Consider the following 15,000-nt stretch of genomic DNA (forward strand, 5'->3'; position numbering starts at 1 on the left):
TGTATTAACTTTGATTACTCTTTTTTATTTTTCAAAATGTATATATATATATATATATATATATATATATATATATATATATATATGTAATAGAAAATTGTTCTTGAATGAATAAGAAAATTAAATGATTTTACAATTCAAATTTACATTCCTTATCCGTGAAAATTCATAAATGGCTTCGTTAGTATAGCAGAATTTTATCGTGGCAGATCGTAATTCATAAGAAAGAAGTTACACAGAGTTGAATCTTGTAAGACATTGAGATCGACTGATGAGAGGATAGGATCGAGTGTGTCCAAACTTTGTCCTCTTTCTCTCTTCCTCTTTCTTATTTCACTCTTCCCTTTTTCCCACCTTTCTCATTCACGACACTTGGCAAATTTCCATGATGGTCTACGCGTTATCTTTTGTCTTGAAATAATTGTTTCCTACTGCAACGGCGAGAATGTAAACCGTTATCCTCTTCCTCTTTCATCGTGTCGACGACGACCACAGGAACAGAGACAGAGAGAGAGAGAGAGAGAGAGAGAGAAAGAGAGAGAAAGGGAGACAGAGTGTGAGAGAGGGGTAGTGAAACGTGTTACAGGACTTTCTCAGATATGGACGCAGACGTTTATGTCGTAATGAAATGTCAACCAGCACCGCCCAACGGAGTTTCGAGATCTCCATCTCTGGTGGTAGATGTTAATCCCAACCCTTACTCGTATTTCGTACAGACCCCATATCCTCTCTCTCTCTCTCTCTCTCTCTCTCTCTCTCTCTCTCTTTCTCTTTTTCTTTTTCTCGCTTTTCTTCTCTCTTCTCTCTGTTCCGACTACAGCAGAGAACTTTAAACGTATTTAATATATATATATATATATGATAGGATCTAGAAAGTGTAGATTTAAACTATACTAATTAAGAAAGGTCTATTGAATTTGAAGATAAGTTATATCTAGTTTGAAAATCTTTCATACTATTACCGTTTGAAGTTATAATCAAAGTTAATAAGGGTCAGTAATTTGAAGAGAGACCAGATGATTCACATAGACATCGTTATTTCGTTGAGGCATACATTGATGATATACAAACGCCTTCGGTCGTGATACGTTGCGACCATTGGACATCGTGTAACATCTTGTCTCCAACAAGGTCGCTCGCGTCCGCTCTAAATCCGTCTATGCGCTTAACAGATGGCGAATGTTGGCACGCTCGGTGGTAACACGCTCGCTTATTCCATGAAATATCGTCTACTCTTTTGTTCGTCTCGAAAGAATGTTCCTTTTCTTTTCTTTTCCTTTCTTTTCCTTTCTTTTCTTTTCCTTTCTTTTCTTTTCTTTTCGTTTCGTTTCTTTTCTTTTCTTTTCTTTTCTTTTCTTTTCTTTTAGTTTCTTTTCTTTCTAAAGTAAAAGTTCGTGTCAAAACGTTAAATGATACATTTCCATGTTGGGTAGGTGTATTCTTCCTCGAGCAGATCATATATCTTTGTTAGATAAACAAATGTAATGACAAATTGTACGAATATATTTTCGAGATCGATCGTTAAGAAATAAATATCCATACTGTGCATAATAATGATAAATTAATTGAAAACAATATCAAGATTTGCACATTAATCTGAATAATTTTATATATACGTCATTAACCGATTATTCATCGATAATAATTATAATCGTTCGTTAAAATCATAACGAGGCTAATTTTACGATCAACCCTTTCCGTCCCGCCCTTACGATCCACTCGCTTACTCCTTTGCAATGGGAAACTTCAATTTTTCACTTTTTTTTTCTTTTTTCTTTTTTTTTTTTTTTTTTTATCACAAATTCGGAGTAACGTTATATCCGATATGTCGACGAAAACGAAAAATAACTAATGATGTTAATAAAGCAAAATGTTTGTCTGTCTGTATTGTATGTACGTGCGCGCGTATACGCGTATCTATTCGTATACATATATATAAAAGAAAATACTAGTCGATTGCAACTAGACAAGTGTAGTTAAACTATACAAATTTTATCGTTTTCCAACACTTCAGCATCACTTTACTTTTCCAATAGAACACGTGCAAACGATCGAATAATTCGATTTAATTACGAACTGGTTGCAACTACGTATGTATTTAAAACCATGGAAAATGGAACCGTTTCGGTTCTTCCTACTCTACAATGATTTTCTCTCTCCCTCTTTTTCCCTCTCTCTCTTTCTCTCTCCCTTTTTCTCTCTCTCTCTCTCTCTCTCTCTCTCTCTTTCTCTCTCTTCTTCTCTCTCGAACAAAAAGTAACCAGAAAGAAATAGACAGAATGAGAGAGAAGGAATAGAAAGAGATAATAGAGTCGAATCAAAGAGCCATAGGTGCAGAAAATGGGAAAGGCATTGTGGTTTTCAGAATCAACGATTGACACGTTCAAATGAAAGTAAACATTTTCTCGGATGCTTTAAACAAGAAGATAACGTTTTACAAGAAAAAGTGTTCTCTTTCGTTAGATTCTTATTTGCGTTAAATCAAACTCATCCTCTCTCTCCCTCTCTCTCTCTCTCTCTCTCTCTCTCTCACTCTCTCTCTCTCTCTCTTTCTATCTATTTATCTATCCATCCATCTATTTCTCTCTTTCATTTGTTACCTTGTTTATATATCACCATCTCGATCGATACTTTTCTCTCTCTCTCTCTCTCTCTCTCTCTCTCATTTTTTTTCGCAAAAAAAAAAGACGACTTTTCGTTGAACGTTGAAATGATTTTAGCCGACGTCATTTATTTTCGGTGTTGTCTCATCCTATGTTCCTTAAGAACGTCTCCTCTTTTTCTTTTCCCTTTTTTTCTCTTTGTTATTTTTTTCTCTTTTTTTTTTTTCGAGAAACGAAAACGTAAATAAATTTGAACGGAATCGTTTCATTCATTATAAGCCATTATAACATCGCCAATTCTCATAACTTTTGAGAATCTTAATCACGTCGATAATCGTAGAGTACAAATCGACCAGATTTACCTTCCTTCCTTCCTTCCTTTCTTTTTTCTTTCCTATTTTTCTTCTCCTCTTATGGATCTCTTTTGAAGAAGATCTTCGAGCTAGTCAATCCATAGATTTTACCAAGAGTTAATCGCATTTACGTACGGGTCAATGATTCTTTTGTACTTTGGAATTCAAAGAGAGAGTGAGAAAGAGAGAGAGAGAGAGAGAGAAAAAAAAAAGAGAAATTGGAAATTCATTTCTCATTTCTTGTTTACGAGATTTTTTTCGTTAATATTACTAATAAGATGTAATATTTGTAAATATTTAAGACGATATGATATATTTCAAATGAATATAGATTTTTTTTCGATATTATCGTTTTTTCTCGAATTCTTTCGGAAGAAAATTATGAGAATCCAATTATTTGTTTTCCTTTTCTTTCTTTTCCTTTTTTTTTTCTTTTTTTTACATCAGCGATCGATATATACAGCTCGACCTCTACACGGTCGACCTCTACACATACACACACACACACACACGTACTCACGCATAGACGCAAATAAATAAATAATTCTACTTGGATTTATATTCGTATCTCTTCGTAGAAGAGAACGCTTGAGAATCCCAAAAATTCAAAAGAAATATTTTCACAAAATGTACTTTCACACCTTTCGTCTTTTCTTTCCTTCCATTTGTTTTCTATTTATTATTACTCGGATTCTTAGGTCGGTATCCTTGCTACTTTCAGCAAGTCAGCATGCTACTTCCATCTTATTCTACATATTTCCGTTCTCCGTAAACTGGCTAAGATATTATATATATATATATATATATATATATATATATATATATATATATATATTTACAACGCATTACGAATCTTCTTGGTAATTCTGGCTAAAACATTTGCGAAGAAAATGACCTGTCATCGTTTAAACAAACAATCCTCGAAACATATCCCTTTTTTGTTTTTGCTTTCTTCTTTTCCTAGATTTTTTCTCGCGATCTCTTTTGTGAGAGAAAAAAAAAAAAGAAAAAAAGAAATAAAAATAAGACGATCTATGTAAATTTTTGATTATTTGAAAAAAAATTTATAGAAAATTAAGACACCTTGACCGATCGAAATTGGCCGTCTACGAAATTGGAATCATAGCAATTGTATTATTACGTAGGTTGACTTTTCGAATCAATAATTACATAGTATCGTAGGAAATTTAATGACTTTCCAGAACTATCGATCGATCAACTATCGTCGGTTATGTATAGATCTATTGTATCGAAACACAAGAGACCACTCCAAAATTTCAAAGTTTTGTTATAATTTTCGAATAAACGTTGTGTATATGTCATTGTGCTTATATAACATTTCAAGCATTTCCCGAATCGAAATTACCTTGTCTACCTCTCTCTCTCTCTCTCTCCTTTCTCTTCTGTGTGACAAGAATGGCAACCTTTGGACCAACATAATTTCGTATACTTTTTAGTTGTAGTGATCGTTTCGCAAACACCTTCAAAATTCATGAGTTTCTACGAGCTTAATGTTAATTGTTTTATTAATATCTAAATTATTTCGTCTTGATTGACCACTCAATTAATAATCTCATTGAATGTTAATATTTTTTCGATAAGAGAACGATTCGTTATTTCCCATTAAGAAATATTTTGGACCTGTTACTGTCTAAAGAAAAAAAAAAAAAAAAAAAAAAAAAAATACGAGATGTTAGTCTGACAAAATAAATATATACACTACTTTCGTATTATAATCCGCGCAAAGTATTATAATCGACAATGGATATTCACAATTCATACCGTTATAGATTTACATGAACGCTTTACTCGTTACGTTCGATTTGAATTTTTTTAAATTAAATCTAAATTAAATGCGAAACGTTACGATCAACGACAGTTTTATATACAATTTTATTCAATTAATTCTTTTTTCATTATATTTATCATCGAGCGAATTCTTCCGTATCGTACGTACGTATTTACATAGGATAAAGAAAAAAGAATAAAAAGTAGACGTATGCTTATCGAAAAGGGAAATCGGATTGATGCCCTCTTCTTCTATCTCTCTCAATAGTAGAAAGAGAGAGAAAAAAGAGAGAGAAAGAGAGAGAGAGAGAGAGAGAGATAGATAGAGAAAGAAAGATAGAGAGAGAGAGAGAGAGAGAGAGTTCCCGAACGTTCTAATGCGGTGTTTTATATTCGATTAATTCCATCCGGTTTCACGCGAGAGGCACCCACCCAAATTCCCTCTCCTTCATCCAACGACGTGGCAGCTCCTCCAGCTCGTCCTCAAATTTCAAATTCACCGGAGTTAAAATTCTACAGAGTTGTGGGCCACGAAGAACGCCGTTGAGAAAAGCTAGGAAGATAGAACGAATAGAAAAGAAGAAGAAGAAGAAGAAGAAGATAACGAAAAAAAGGAGAAAAGGAAGAAGAAAATGTCGAAGAGGAGAAGAAGAAAGGGATAGTGAAGGAGGAGGAGGAGGAGGATGAAAAAAAGAAGATCATCATGATGTTGAGAAAAGGAGGGGAATAAGAATAGCGTGAAAATCCATTGAGGGAAAAAGGAAAAGGCGACGTTTGGTATCATCGTAGTATTTCAGTTGGAGAGAGAGTGACATAGTTACGTAAAGTATATTTATGGGCAACACACAAGAAAAACGTGCTCGAGAGTTCGAACATGACTCGTATATACGATGTACGCGTATATATAACCTAACTACGTCTATACATGTATATATATACATATATATATATAAATATATATATATATATATGTATATGGTATATATGTATTACGTAGTGGGCACTAATTTGCCAGGGCTGTTTTTGACGGAAGCATATTCCAAGTTTTCAGATGTGGTACCGTGCGTGGCAGCTTCTAGTAAAGCGAGCTCGACCCTTTTCTATTTTGCGCGAGAGAGAGAGAGAGAGAGAGAGAGAGAAATAGAGAAATAGAGAAATAGAGAAATAGATAAATAAAGATAGACATAGAGAGAGAGAAAGAAAAAGAGAAAGAGAAATAGACAGATAGAGATAGAGATAGAGATAGAGATAGAGATAGAGAGAGAAAGAGAAATAGACAGATAGAGATAGAGATAGAGATAGGAAGAGAGAGAGAGAAAAAGAGAGAGAGAGAGAAAGAGAGAGAGAGATCGTGGCGGTCTCATGATACTACCAAGCTAGTTAGGAAAAGCCACGAAGCGCAGCTGCTATTTCCGCCCGACGGACTCACAGCACAAAAATTCGAGGAAAGAGGCCATCCTCCATGGCTCTTGCTTGCCCACTCTACTCAAAAACGACTCCCACGGTGTTATATATTCTCTCTTGTTCTCTCTTGTTCTCTCTCTCTCTCTCTCTCTCTCTCTCTTTCACTCTGTCAGTCTGTCTCTTTCTTGCTTAGTCCTCTCATAGCCTTTCGACGTTTTGCGTATCCAAACGAGAAACGTACGTGGAGCCATGCTTTTGTCATGCTCGATAACGAACTACTTCATTCCCGTTTAATTCGTCTTACACTTATAGTATATGTAAAAAACTATTCGTAGATTGATCAATTTAAAATCAGACTTCGTAGGTTTATTAATTAAATTTTTTATAAACGATAATAGATATTATAGCTTTGTTAATCTCTGGAGTGGATATGGTACAGAAAAAAAAAAAAAAAAAAAAGAGAAAAAAGAAAGAAGAAGAAAAAGAAGAAATTAGTCGTTCGTGTAATTTACAAAATTAGAAAAAAGAAATAACGAAAAGAAATGTGAAAGCAATATGTATACTTATTTCATTCTGTTTACAAGTGAATTTCTAACGTAAACACAATAACATTATTGCTTTTTATTAATAATTGATTGTCATTTCGAGAATATCATTATGTTTCGGAACGTTATTGATATCAACGGAATTAAAAAATATTTTGCATAGTTAAAAATTATTATTTTAAAGTGGAACGAAAACGTACGGAAAAATTACGATAGAAGAAAAGAACAATTATTTATCAATTTGCACAATCAAAAGTAAAAGTTTATCAGAAATTATGCGGATTATAAACATAATCTCGATCTATCATAGGAAAAAGAAAAAAAATATTGTACTTGTTTTTATTATTGAAATCTATATTATCCTAAAGGATCCTACATACGATGTCCTTTCGATTACGACCACTTTACAGAACTCCCCTATCCTTTGTCGTCATTTCTTTCCACATGTGATCCTTATTACAGTTTTATTAAGGGTAACTTTCCCGGCACTTTATTCTCAAGCACGTGGGGAGGAATTATACGATACGCTTCGCAGCGCGATGCCTCGTTTAAAAAAAGAAAAAAGAAAAAAGAAAAAAGAAAAAAAAAGAAATTTGCTTTCAGAGGCGGACACCGATATGGCAAACTCGGCGCGTGTCTCTCTGTACTCTTGAAGAGAAGAGAAATGAAAATGAAAAAAAAAAAAAGAAAAGAAAAAAAAAGAAAAAAGAAAAGAAAACAAAAGAAAAAAAAATGGATAGCATAGGGAGTCCGTCCACGAATGAAAAGCTCGAAGAGCGTGAAAAGGGATGGCGGTAATGGGAAAAAGGGATGGAAAACGCTTTGACCGAGTTGCTCCTGTTCTCTTCTCTTCAGTCCAATGTTTCCGAACGCACTCGAAGAAAACTGCCTTCTATTATTGCTCGCCTTGTGCCACCTGGGTCCTTCTCCTTCGACCAGTCTTCGTCTTTTCTACTCTTCTACTCTCTTCTCTTTTCTTCTTCTCTTTCTCCTTCTCTTTCTTCAGTCTGTCGCTAACACAAAGGACCAACGCAAATCCCGTTAGATCGGATCGATATCCCGTAGAAACAGTGAGCCACCATCGACCAATTTCGCTGAGACATTTTGCGATTTTTCACTTGGCACGTCGACCTTCGTAATCCTATCCTCGATCTAACGACGAGCCCGTTCCATAGAGCTTCGTATGGAGCGTTTGTATAGACGAGAAAAATGTCGACGTCAAACTGGACCTCCTTCTAAGGAGGAATGTATAAAAGGGACTCGAAGGAACAACCCTCGTTACTAGACGAGTATAGCTTTATTTTCGAACATGAAATATATCGTTATGTTTTGTAGAATTTCCTTTCGCACTATCAAAAGATGTAAAAGATTACAAATATTATATCACGTATCATTCACATATATTATTCATTTTTTTTAATATAAATCGAATTTCTTCTCTTCAACATTTTTCATATTTCCGAATATACGGAAGATAGAGATAAATTAAGACTGTCCATTAATTTACACCGAATAATAATATGATTAATTGTTATTATCATTAATTTTCTATACGAACGATTTATTTTACAAGAGTGATCTTCATCTAGAAATAATTCAATTAATCATAAGCAATGAGAGAACGTAATGAAATTATTCATTCGTAATAAATAAATATAATATATTTCGTACATACATACGTACATAAATATATATATATATATATATATATATATATATATGCAGGTGTGTATGTATATACGAAAGAGATAACAAATGGAGATATTTCCTAATACTGATTATACACTTCGACGTCCACGATAAAATTTCATATCTCGGCACAAGAATATATACGATCGACGTTGGAAGGTTAATGAAATACCTTGCTAGAAATGCTGCTTCTACTGATGCATAGTTTACCGAATATCGATCTATGCGTTATGATTAGAAATTTCGATGAAAAATAGAGTCGTGAAACTTTAGTGCTGCTGCTGTTCAAACGTTTACCTTCAAAGAAGAGAGACCGATCGGTTCGTCGTTTGATCATAGCGAAAGGATATGAAAGCAACCTCCTGAATTCTTGAATATCACGGAAATTAGCGGCGTGCTACATCACTTTGGGAAAGGTATATGTATGTACTAGATAGATAGAAGACGTCGAATTCATCGTACATCATTTCAAAAAGTCAATCGATCTTAAGAAAAAGCATCTCAAGATGGTTTTTATATTTTTCCAACAATACAGTAATCGATCTTAATAATTCAATTTTTAAAATACATTTATTAGTTAATATTTATTTATTTAATTTTCTCACGTTTCTACTATTATTCGTTGGGCAACAATTTTTTTCTTTTTTTTTTTTTTTTTTTTTTGTATAAATACAGTGTTTGTATAGGAATTAGGATGTAAATGAATGAAAGGCATATTCATAAGAGACATCGAACTTATTCCACGTATATATATATATGTGTGTGTGTGTGTGTATATTATATGTATATATATTTTATTTCTTTTTTGTTCGTAACATCCGGCTCGCCGAGCCAATTCGTCGGATTTCTCTAGGTCAGTACATTTGATGAAAAGCTAGAACGTCGGGACAGTTTTTTACACCTACCTTGAAACTGACAGGTGTTTTCTAGAAAATTATATGGGTCAGTGGTTCGTTTTGTTGACGACCTATATCTACTGGGTGTGCATTTGGAAAGGAAAACTTTTTCACTTTCGCAACGACGAACAAGTAGGTATGTACACACAGTGAAAGAAGAGAAAGAGCACAGACACCGTTAAAAGAAAGTACAATGTACGAGAATATAAAACGAAGTGTTCCTTTTTCTTTCTCTTCCTTTCTTTTTTCTTCCTTTTTCTTTTTTGTCTTGTTTTAGTTTAACAACAGCGTGAAATCTCGGCGTAGCATCGCATAGTAAAATGCGTACACAAAGTAAAAAGTAAAAGAGCTAGCAGGATTGGTTGAAAAAGAAAAATAAAGAACTAGGATGAGTAAAAGTCCGAAAGTTGTCGTGACTCCATGCTAGTTAATAGTTAAGTACTGAATTTTAACGTAGGGGTAAAACCATTCTAAGAGATATCCACAACGGGGTGCCATATGGTTGAACAAGGCAAAACAGTTCTTAAAATGGCGCTCGTAAATTCTCGTAAACGCGCTAGCAAATTTATATTCTGCGACAGTAAAGTATGGCAGCAGTGGTGGTATCATCCCCCGAGTGGTGCGCAGTTATCCTTGTACGTGGTGGAAACTACATAATCTTTGGTATCGAGCCACGTGTGCTCGCTTAAACCAAACGAAAAATCTCGAAGAATCCTCGACTCAAAAAGAAAAAAGATCTTCGTACCGCTAAACCAATTAAAATAATCATTAGGAAAAGTTAAAGATTATGCGAGATAGGAAAAAGAAATTTCTTTCATCGGCTATCTCTCTCTCTCTCTCTCTCTCTCTCCCCCACTGTATCTATCTATCTCTATCTACCTATCTCTTTTTCTTTTTTCACTTTTCTTTTTCTTTTTCTTTCATTTTCTTCTTCCTTCTTCAACTTTCATTCGTGGAATTAAAGAGGCATCGTTTCTATTGAACCCATAGAGCGAAGAAACATGAATTATTAATGAAAGTTGGAAACATCGAGGACCGTGGATGCAAAAAGGGGTGCCTGTTTAAATAGTACGGAATTAATTTAAATAGTACCCTACCCTCCCTTTCGTCACCCTTCCCAGTACCATCTCACCTCACATCTCGTGTAACTCTCGTGCTTCTTTGTGGAAATTAATGCAAAGGGTTGCAATTGAATTTAATCGCCCTTTATTGATTCCACCGAGGCCTCGATTTAAGTCCATGGGGTGAAAGATAACGAAGGCAAATATCGGAGGGTAGTATTCTTCGGACGGTATGGGGTAGAGGCGTGGGGAGGGGGGGAAGGGGCTTGCGTAGAAAATTGAAAAGCTTTATAAGGGGGTGGGAGGGGTGTGGATAAGGGAATTGAAAAAGAAAAAGGAAGGAAAAAAGAAAATCTATTTGAAAATATTGTATCTTTCCTTTTAAATTGGTTATAAAGGATAAACGTTAAAGAGCGATTAAAAATTTTCTTTATTAACAAAATAGCAAACATGATGTATACGTTAACGAGTACATAAGTAATAAATGATTGTAAATTAACATTACTATTATTATTATTATTATTATTATTATTATTATTAGCATGTAATAATTAATGATATCATTTGTCAGATTAATATTCGTTTACATTTTAACGGGAGACTAATAAACATTAAATGTCTAAACAAGCGGCAAAAGTGCAAACAAAGTTTACCAACAGAGCCGAACGTCGAGAGCTAATACTCTGTTGGCTAGCACGCGTTACGAGTCTAAATGTGGCTTTGCAAACATGATGACGTTGTTCCGTGAACGAGAGAGGAAAGAGGAAGAGGAGGAGTTGCTGGTGAACAGTGTGAGTACAGGGAATCGGTTAACAACGAGAGAACGTAGTTACGAGCACTGGCAAAAGTGCACATGCGCATGAGAAGAAAAAAAGAGAGAAAAAAAAGATATATATATATATACGTATATACATACATATATATATATATATATATATATATATATATATATATATATATATTATATAAAGAGAAAAGAGGAAGAGAGAAAGATGAAGGGAAGTCGAAAAAAGATGACGACTCTTTCCTAAGGGGCTTAGAGGTCCCTGCTCTCATTTATGATCTTATGCAACGTGCGCGCAATGTTATATCTCTCTGGTAGCATGGCGGTGCATATTAAACGTTCACGGACTCTTATCCGATGTGGCCTGCCAAGGCGAGCGTGATCGGTGTATCTCCTAGAAACTTTTTCGACGTGTACTTCCTCCTCCTCCTCCTCTTTCTCCTCCTCCTCCTCTTTCTCCTCCTTCTCTTCTTCCTACTCTTCTTCCTCCTTCTCCTCCTACTTTCCCTTCCTTCCTTCCTTCCTTCCTTCCTTCCTTCCTTCCTTTCTTTTTTACCTTCCTCTTTTTTTTCTCTTCATTTTCTTCTTTAACTCTTTCATCTTATTCTTTTTCTTTCTTTCCCCCTTTCCTTTTCCTTTTCGTTTGCTTCTTCTTTTTCATTTTCATTTTTCTTCTTTTCTTTTTCTTATATATATATATATATATATATATATATATATATATATAAATATATATAAATAGGGCATATTCCAGGTGTGGATTTTGCTTTACTCTTAAATTCGTTAATATTCCTTCGAAGGAAAAAATCTCTTTCTCTCTCTCTCTCTCTCTCTCTCTCTCTCTCTCTCTCTCTCTCTCTCTCTCTCTCTCTCTCTCTCTAGAGAAGCTTGAAGACTGACTTGAAGATCCTTTTTACAATTTTCTTTAAATATATATGTATATTCTAATTTATTTTCATTAAGTGATCGTAAGAGCTCATTCTTTTCATCAGAACTCCATTTTGGACTCCACATTTTCTATATTGTATATCCTTGAATTTTTAAATATATATATATATATATATATACACATATATATATACATATGTACATGTATGTACATTATATATATATATATATATACATGTATATATGTACATGTATGTACTTATGTGTGCGCGCTCGTGCTTGTATATTCTCAGATATGTGCGCGCGTGTGTGTGTGTTTGTATGTGTGTATAGTTGAAAAATATTTTTCTCTCTACCTTTCAGAAGGAAATACATACAAGGATTTCTCGACTGAATTTCTCGAATTTCTGCTTTCAGACGTGCCAGATCCGCCAGAACGTCCTCTCATAACAAGCTTTACATCCAAATCCGTGAATCTGTCTTGGGCACCTGGCGCTAATTCTCATAACAACCCAATTTTGCACTACGTCATATACACAAGGTAAGTCCGTCAAATATTTACCTTTCCTAGAAATGTTCACTTCGCATTTGTTAACGTTAAAAGCAACGACGAGAGACGTATCGATGGGATTATGAAAATTGTTTTTGTTGCTCTAGCAAAATCAAATTCATACAAGAAAATAATGTGACATATGTACATACAATTAATTTCAAATCTTTCATATTTCTTAATCATTTTTCAATAGAGTCAAAAAAAAAAAAATAATGTCATTAATTATAAATACACCGCTAGATCTATAATTTTCCATTATTTTCCGTGCAATAATGTATAGAAATAATTTCCATTAAAATTGCAACGTCACTCGTAAAGATTCCATATTATTTTTAGATACGAATGTATTTAAATCTGGATAGAATCACTTTTGAACTTTCTTTGAACGCGTTTATAAACGTACCGCACTAATAAAAACAGAAATAATTTTTCTTAATATAAAGAATAGTTAAGACAAGAACTATTTCAATTTCTTTTAATTCTAAATATAGTAAGAGAAAAAAAGAGAGAGAGAGAGAGAGAGAGAGAGAAAAAGAAAGAGGGAGAGAGAAAGGGAGAAAGGGTAAAGAGTATGGCCAAAAATAGCTATCCTATGGCCAAGTACATTCCGCTCTGATTATCTTTCAGATACACGCTACGAGTTCGAAGCTTTAGCGAAGAGCGGAGAAAGGAAAACGGATAAAATAAAAGGAGTTACTAGGGATAAGAAGTGCGGTGTCGATAAGCACCCTTTGTTCTCCCAGACTTCTCTTCCAGGCTTCGTTATCTCCTTTCCTGTCTTTTCCTCTTTTTCTCTCTTTCTATCTTTCTATCTCTTTTCCTTCCCCTAAACTACGCCCTACTTTTCTTTTATTTTTCCATCTTATTTCTCTTTCCCTTCTCTCTCTCTCTCTATCTGTATATATATGTCTCTCCTTCTCTCCCTTTCTCTCTTTCTCTCTCTTTCTCTCTCTCTCTCTCTCTCTCTCTCTCTCTCTCTTGTCTAGCCCTTTTACGACCACCGATTTTCCACGGAGAAATTCGCTATCGACACTTGCGAGTAGCACGTATATCGCGTATATCGAATGACCAGTCACCGGCTGTTCCATGGGACACAGAAAAAAGTGCAAAAAAATGAGAAAGAGAAAGAGAGATAGAGAGAGAGAGAGAGAGAGAGAGTAAGAGAAGTAAATACATATTTCACGTTATTAACTCATACGATTTTGTTCACGTCGCCTATATGTATCTGAGCAACTAGCTGCGTATGTATTTTCAAAATTCGAAACTAACCATTAGTCCTGGCGAATTTCAAAGCCCAACAAATTTCTGTCCGCCATGATGGATCTCTTACTGCAAATTACTTTACACATTCGAGACTAGTACGAATCTCGAGAGAAATTTTGTAGGTTCCCTTCGCTAAGGGAATTTTTGGTGTCGCCTTTCGAAACACGCGACCAGCGACAACGACACGATATTTCTCTTTTACGGTGCGCTCGTTCTGTTCCTGTTCTTTTTTTTTTTTTTCTTTCTTTTTTTTTGCCGAGCTTACGCTTTTGTTTCCTTCTCTTTATTTCTCGCTCTCTCTCTCTCTCTTTCTCTCTCTCTCTCTCTCTCTCTCTCTCTCTCTCTCTCTCTCTGTTGCACATACACACATTTTCTGTCATGCTGCTTGTTCACTCGTGTGACCTCGTAAGCGTCTAATCGTAAATCATCCTCTTTTCGCCAACCACGAAGGTCAACGAACTGTAATCCTGAACCAATTCGACATTCGTTACTATCGAAAGCGTCTTCGCAAACTATTGCTATTCGATGTTTTTAAAGATAGAGAAAGAAAGAGAGCGAAAAAGTTAAAATAAGAAAGTTAATGTATTTATTTCTCTAAAGGAAAAATTATTTCCATCAGGAGCAACAAGTCAATCAGTCCTTTATGCATTTATGGATTTCACCGAGCGAACGAATAGATAGTGAATAGATAGATAGATAGGAAGAAAGAAAGAGAGAAAGGGAAAGAAAGAGAAAGAGAGAGAGAGAGAGAGAGAGAGAAAAAACGAATGCTCCATTATGAAGATTCGTCGCGGTACATTTGGCTGGTCCGTGTTATTAAGGTTGTCTCGTTTTCCCCGTGCAATGTAAAATCCAACGGCATTTTTTATTGTGCTTCGTATAGCTGGATGAGACCAGTGGATTAAAACGAGAGAAGATACGAAAGAGCTAGCGCGTTTGCCCTGCCAACGGGACGAACGGAGTGCCGAGTCTCTTTCAGTGCATGAAAGAGAAAGCGTGAGAGAGAAGGAGAAAGCGAGAGAGAGAGAGAGAGAGAGAGAGAGAGAAGGATGGTTGAAGATAAAAACAATAGCGGTGGCTTCGTTATAATAAGAGAACGATCCTTAAACATTTCTCGTTACCTCTCCAACGTGGTTGCCCGTTCCTTTTGATTTTCTCTTTTTCGCTTTCTAC

The 15,000-nt window shown here is 35.0% G+C and overlaps 1 protein-coding gene across 3 annotated transcripts in view; it reads left to right on the forward strand.

The window, feature by feature from the left end:
• LOC118440219 (putative receptor-type tyrosine-protein phosphatase mosPTP-1) overlaps nucleotides 1-15,000 on the forward strand; it is a 336,478-nt gene that overhangs the window by 247,335 nt on the left and 74,143 nt on the right. For all 3 annotated transcript variants that reach the window (XM_035862935.2, XM_035862933.2, XM_035862934.2), the window contains exon 3: nucleotides 12,429-12,552. In XM_035862935.2, the coding sequence (XP_035718828.2) occupies nucleotides 12,429-12,552 (124 nt within the window). The remainder of the gene's footprint in view (nucleotides 1-12,428; nucleotides 12,553-15,000) is intronic.

The sequence above is a fragment of the Vespa mandarinia genome, chromosome 9 (assembly GCF_050613455.1).
Source record: "Vespa mandarinia isolate Hongniang chromosome 9, ASM5061345v1, whole genome shotgun sequence".
In the NCBI taxonomy this organism is placed as follows: domain Eukaryota; kingdom Metazoa; phylum Arthropoda; class Insecta; order Hymenoptera; family Vespidae; genus Vespa; species Vespa mandarinia.